The sequence below is a fragment of the Grammomys surdaster genome, unplaced genomic scaffold (assembly GCF_004785775.1).
Source record: "Grammomys surdaster isolate TR1022 unplaced genomic scaffold, NIH_TR_1.0 140, whole genome shotgun sequence".
NCBI classification, from domain to species: Eukaryota; Metazoa; Chordata; class Mammalia; order Rodentia; family Muridae; genus Grammomys; species Grammomys surdaster.
In genome coordinates, this window is record NW_021604598.1 from 2787806 (window position 1) to 2793077 (window position 5272).

General features: G+C 52.0%; 1 protein-coding gene across 2 annotated transcripts in view; it reads right to left on the reverse strand.

The window, feature by feature from the left end:
* Positions 1-5272, reverse strand: part of Dock6 (dedicator of cytokinesis 6) — a 50414-nt gene that overhangs the window by 3663 nt on the left and 41479 nt on the right. For both annotated transcript variants that reach the window (XM_028763863.1, XM_028763864.1), the window contains 2 exons: positions 1097-1228; positions 993-1007 (listed from right to left, as the gene is read on the reverse strand). In XM_028763863.1, the coding sequence (XP_028619696.1) occupies positions 993-1007; positions 1097-1228 (147 nt within the window). The remainder of the gene's footprint in view (positions 1-992; positions 1008-1096; positions 1229-5272) is intronic.

Genomic DNA, 5272 nt, shown 5'->3' on the forward strand with positions numbered 1-5272 from the left:
CCCCCCCCCCCCCGCTCATCAGGAGCATTTCAAGACCAAATTAGGGCGGAGCTGTTCCCGTTACACCTCGGGACCCACGGGACCCAGGGCCAGCAGGTGCCCTAGTGACTGAGTGACTAAGGAACATTCTGAGCTGTCTCCTGTCCTGGGATGCTGGGCTCTAGCTCTAGAACATTCTCCTCTCTATGTCTAGCCCCATATGTGGAAGGAAGACCTTTCACCCCTAAAACCACCCCCCAGCCCATGGGGGAGGAGGTGGGATCATTCCAAATTTACTCACCAAGGCCGATCCAGACAGGGTGGGGCAGACATTGTGTGGCCAAAAAACAAGAATGGAGGGATGGTAGACAGAGAGACGCAGTCATTGGAGAGGTCAGAGGTCAGAGGTCAGAGTTACCCCTCCCAGGGTCCTGCTTATACCCCACTATGAGAATGGTTCTATAGAGGGAAAGGGAGATCTAAGACGCAAAAAAGGCGGGGACCTACCCATTTGCCCCCACCCAGCCTGCCTAGGGCTCTGGGTTCCTGCCATCTTTGGCCAGAAAATTCTCCCTCAACTGAGAGATGCCTAAAAATAGAAAGGAGAAGGAGGGACTGGTCGGGAGCACCCTAACAGAGATGAGGAGAGGTTGTCCTGGGCAAAGCTGGGAGCTGGGGAGACTGGGGTGGAGAGTGAGGGAGCCCTAAGACAGATGGAGAAAAGGAGTGAGACAGAGAGGGAGAGAGAGCCCCATTCTTTCTCCACCCCCATTCCTGGTGGTGACTGAGCTGGGCCTACCCGAGGGAGGGGTGTCTCTGGAGAGTTCCCAGCTGGGTGACTCACAGGCTGCCCTTGAGATGAGGGGGCACTTGGGGGGAGTACTAGGTACTAGGGGGCTGTGCGTCATCACCCGCTGAGCCCAGGTCCCTGTGGAGGGGAGCCATGCTGTTCTGGCGCCCCCTAGTGTTCGCTGACCATTGTTCGCCAGAGATCATGATTCCCTCAGACTCACCTCCCAGCCAGAGCTCTGTGGGGAAAGCAGAGGCAAGATTAGGGGGGCTCGGGTCAAGGAGAGGCTGGAGAGAGCCTATCTGGGAAGGGCGGCCTAGGGCCCACCTGGTGCATAATCTTGGTGAAGGCCTCCTGCAGTTTCCCGTGCACTGCGGCCAGCTTCTTGTAGTCTCTGTGAGCTTCAAGAATGGGGATGAGGTTTTTGTAGACTTCATTCACCGCTTCATACAGACCGCCCTGGGGAATAGGAGAAGTGAGGTAAGGCGCCCCGAAACCTTCCGTGCTATCTTGAACCCCAGGCTGCCCCCTCCCCACCACCTCCCACTACCCTGATAACTCCTACCCCAGAAAGGACAAGTCTTCTTGGTTAGGGCCCCCCACTTTGGCCTCCACACCTTCTCACAAACATCTACCAAGGACCAAGAGCTGTGGCTTCTGTACTGGCTCCTCTTTGGTGGGAAGAGAGGCCAGGTTTTGTGGTGGTGACACTATAGAAGCAGCCCAGGGCTTCTGAATATGCTAGGCAAACACTTGATCCACCACTGAGCCACCCTACCCCCCAAACAGTTTGCTTTAAGAAAGTAAAAAATAAAAAAACAGTACTGGAGAGATGGCTCAGGGGTTAAAGGAATTGACTGTTCTTGCACCCACGTGGCGGGTCACAACTGTCTGTAACTCCAGTTAGAGGGGCTCCAGTACCCTCTTCTGACCTCCACAGGTGCCAGGTATATAGATGGTACCCACATATGCATGCAAACACTCATACACGTAAAACAAAATATTTTTTTAAATTAAAAATATTTTAGTTGGGCTATAGTAGTGCATGCCTTTAATCCCAGCACTTGGGAGGCAGAGGCAGGCGGATTTCTGAGTTCGAGGCCAGCCTGGTCTACAGAGTGAGTTCCAGGACAGCCAGGGCTACACAGAGAAACCCTGTCTCGAAAAAACAAAACAAAAAAAGAAAAAAGAAAGAAAGAAAGAAAGAAAGAAAGAAAGAGAGAGAGAGAGAGAGAGAGAGAGAAAGAAAGAAAGGAAGAAAGACCCAGGCTGGGTTATGTACTGAGACACTGTCACAAAAACGACAGACATCCAAGGTGGGAGTGCTGCTTAGGTCTGCCCCTCACCTTGATTCAAGCTAAGGTGATCTGAGAAGGAGGAGCCTTGAGTTGAGAAAATGCCTCCTTAGGACACCTTTGACTCCTGACTGATATGGGAGCCCCACTGGGGGTGGGGCTGTTGGGGGTGGGGTGCAAGCAGTGTGCTGGGGTCCATAGTCTATGCTAGCTCCCATCTCCAAGTTCCTGCCCTGAGGTCCCTCAGAGATGCAATGTTCCCTGGGAGTGTAAGGTGAAATAAACACCCTTTCCTCCCCAGGGTGTTTTTGGTCCCGGTGCTTATCACAGCAACAGAAAGGAAAGTAGGGCCTCAGGAAAAGGCACTTGCCACCAAGTCTGAAGACCTGACTTCAATCCCAGGAATCCACATGGTAGAAGGAGAGAACTAACTCCTGCAGGTTGTCCTCTGATCTCACTTCACACACATGCATATGTACACGCACGCACGCATGGACGCACGCACGCAGGGCACTGAGGATGTAGATGAGTTTGTAGAGTACTTTGGCAGCATGCATGAAACCCTGGGTTTAGTCCTGCCACTACACTGAGGAGGGGGGAGTTGGAGGGAGGAGGGGGAGGGGAGGGAGAGACAGAGGAAGAGGAGGAAGAGAAGTCTTAATTCCAGGAAGGAGGAAAGTGGTAACTGATTTTCCTGGTTTGAGCCTCTTTAGATTGAGAGACTCAGGAAGTGGCCTCTGGACAATCGTACAGTGGGGTCTGTGGGGTCTGTGAGTTGCATGTGTGCTACAGCCTCCAAACTATGTATATAACCCAGACTGATGCTGGCCGTGAACTCTGGACTGCGGGGGTTTGGTGGGGGGGAGAGAGAGACAATATTGTGTCTGTCAATGGAGCTTTATTGATTGGAACCAACATACAAGCCAACTGGGGTGTTGACAATGGGGGAGGTGGTGTATATTGGGGGAAGAGGATATGCATGCAAACTAGGTCTGGTGGCCAGTCCTGCAAGCCTTGTGGTCTGGAGGTGGAGGCGTGAGGAACGAGAAGAGTTCAAGGCCATCCTCCTCTGAATAGAGGACCTGAGGAATGCCTGGGCTGTGGTAAGCCTTTCTCTCAAAAAACGAAAGGGGGAAAAATGGGAGAATATAGACTCAAAGTGCATTATGGGTTGGCATGACAACCTGGTAAGAAAACTTAAAAAAAAAAGCACCCCCTCCTCAACAAGATACACGGGGGGTGGGATTTACTTCCCACTCAGTTTGTGGACTGAAAATTGTACTAAGAATAAACTTTATTAGCTGAGTGTGGTGGTGCATGCAACATCGGGGTTTCTATAAAATATATGATATTTCTATAAGTTATTATCTGAGACAAAGGACAGCATGCTCAGTGGGAAAAGATGCTCGCCACACCTGATGGCCTTTGATTCCCAGATCCTACCTGGGAAGAGGGGGAACCAACTTGGGCATGTTGTCTGTGACTCACAGTGAGTACTCAACCCCCACCTAAATAAATAAAAAATTTAAAAGGAAACCAAGTTAAGTGTGTGCACCATCCCGGGAAACGATCTATCACCCCACATACTACCGAGATGTGCTCCACCGCTAGACGCTGTCCTGCCCCCACATGTGTGGACAGGGCCAGTGTGCCCAGTTTCCAGGAGGCTTGTGGGGGTGCTGAGAGGCACCTGTGGGGCTCAAGGCCGACAGCTGGGAGCTGCATGAAGCTGGAGCTTCTTAGATTTCATCGAGAAAGGGGATCTTCAAAATCTTGTTAAGCACAAGGCCACTGGGGTTTGTTTGAGGCCGCAGAGTTGCTATTTTGTTTTTCTGCTGGATTGAGCCCACTCTAGGCAAGTGCTCTGTCACTGTGCTGCACCATGAAACTCTTTTTGGTTTTGTTTGAAATAGAGGTCTCATGTAACCCAGGCTGGACTCAAACTCACTACTCAGCCTCAGGATGACCTGGACTCCTGAGACTTCTTCAGTTTCCCACATTGCTGGGACGTCACGTGCGAACCACCTCACCCAGGTTATGTGACAAGTGGGATGGAACCCAGAGCTGCCCTTGGCTAACCTGGTGCTCCACTGGGCTGACCCCAGTTCCTGTCTTAACTGGCCAGCACAGCATTCTCAAAAACAGTAACTGTACAAAATGGCCTGGCAATGAGGCCGGAGGATGGCTTCATAGTTAGAGTAAGGCTGAAAAAGCAAGCAGAAACAAACCCCTGTTTTCTTTTACACACACTCAAAAGTTCTAGAACTTAAAAAAAAAAGCAAGTGCACATAGGCCTACATGAGGGTTATGAAGAGAAAAGCAACAGTGGTTGGCCCAATTCTCTGCTTTCCCCTCATTTTGAAATAGGGATGGTTTCTGTGAGCCCAGGCTGACCTTGAACTTCTGATCCTCTTGCCTCTGCCTCCTGAGTGTGGGCAGGAGAGGTGTGTGAGGTGTGTAGCACTGTGCCAGGTTTATGAGGTACTAGGGATGGAACCTAGGGCTTCATGCCTGCTGCACTCCTCTTTATTTTCTGAAACAGGGTCCCTCACTGAGCCTAGAGCCTGCCGTCTGAGGGAGACTAGCTGGCCAGCAAGCCCTCAGACCCCAGACTCTGGTTCCCAAAGCTTCCACCATCATCCCTGGCTTTTTCTGGGGATCCAAACTCATGCTTGACTAACAAGCATATTACCAACTGAGCCGCCTCCTAGCCTCACATTTTCAAGGCAACCATAGGCCAATTGGTTCTGTTCCCTACCCTACCCCATGGTGGTACTGGGGACTGAGCCTAGGCCTCCATGTTAGGCAAGCATTCTACCATATCAGTGCCACTGAGCTAAAGCCCCAGGTGTTGGCGTTGATTTTTCTTCTCACTTTGTTTCTTTTTTCCCCTTCTTTCCTCCCTCATTCTCTTTCTTTTGACAGGAACTCCCATCACCCAGAGTGGCCTAGCACTTGCTGTGTAGTGGAGGATGTCCTGGAACTTCTGATCCTCCTGCCTCTGCCTAGTGAGTGCCGGGATCATAGGTGTGCAACGTTCTGGTTTATGGGGTGCTGGGGACAGAATTAAAGGCTGTGTGCGTGCTAGCCCCAGCCCCCAGCCCCAACCCCAGCCCCAGCCCCAGCCCCAGCCCCAGCCCCAACCCCAGCCCCAGCCCCAGCCCCAGCCCCAGCCCCAGCCCCAGCCCCAGCCCCAGTCCCAGCCCCA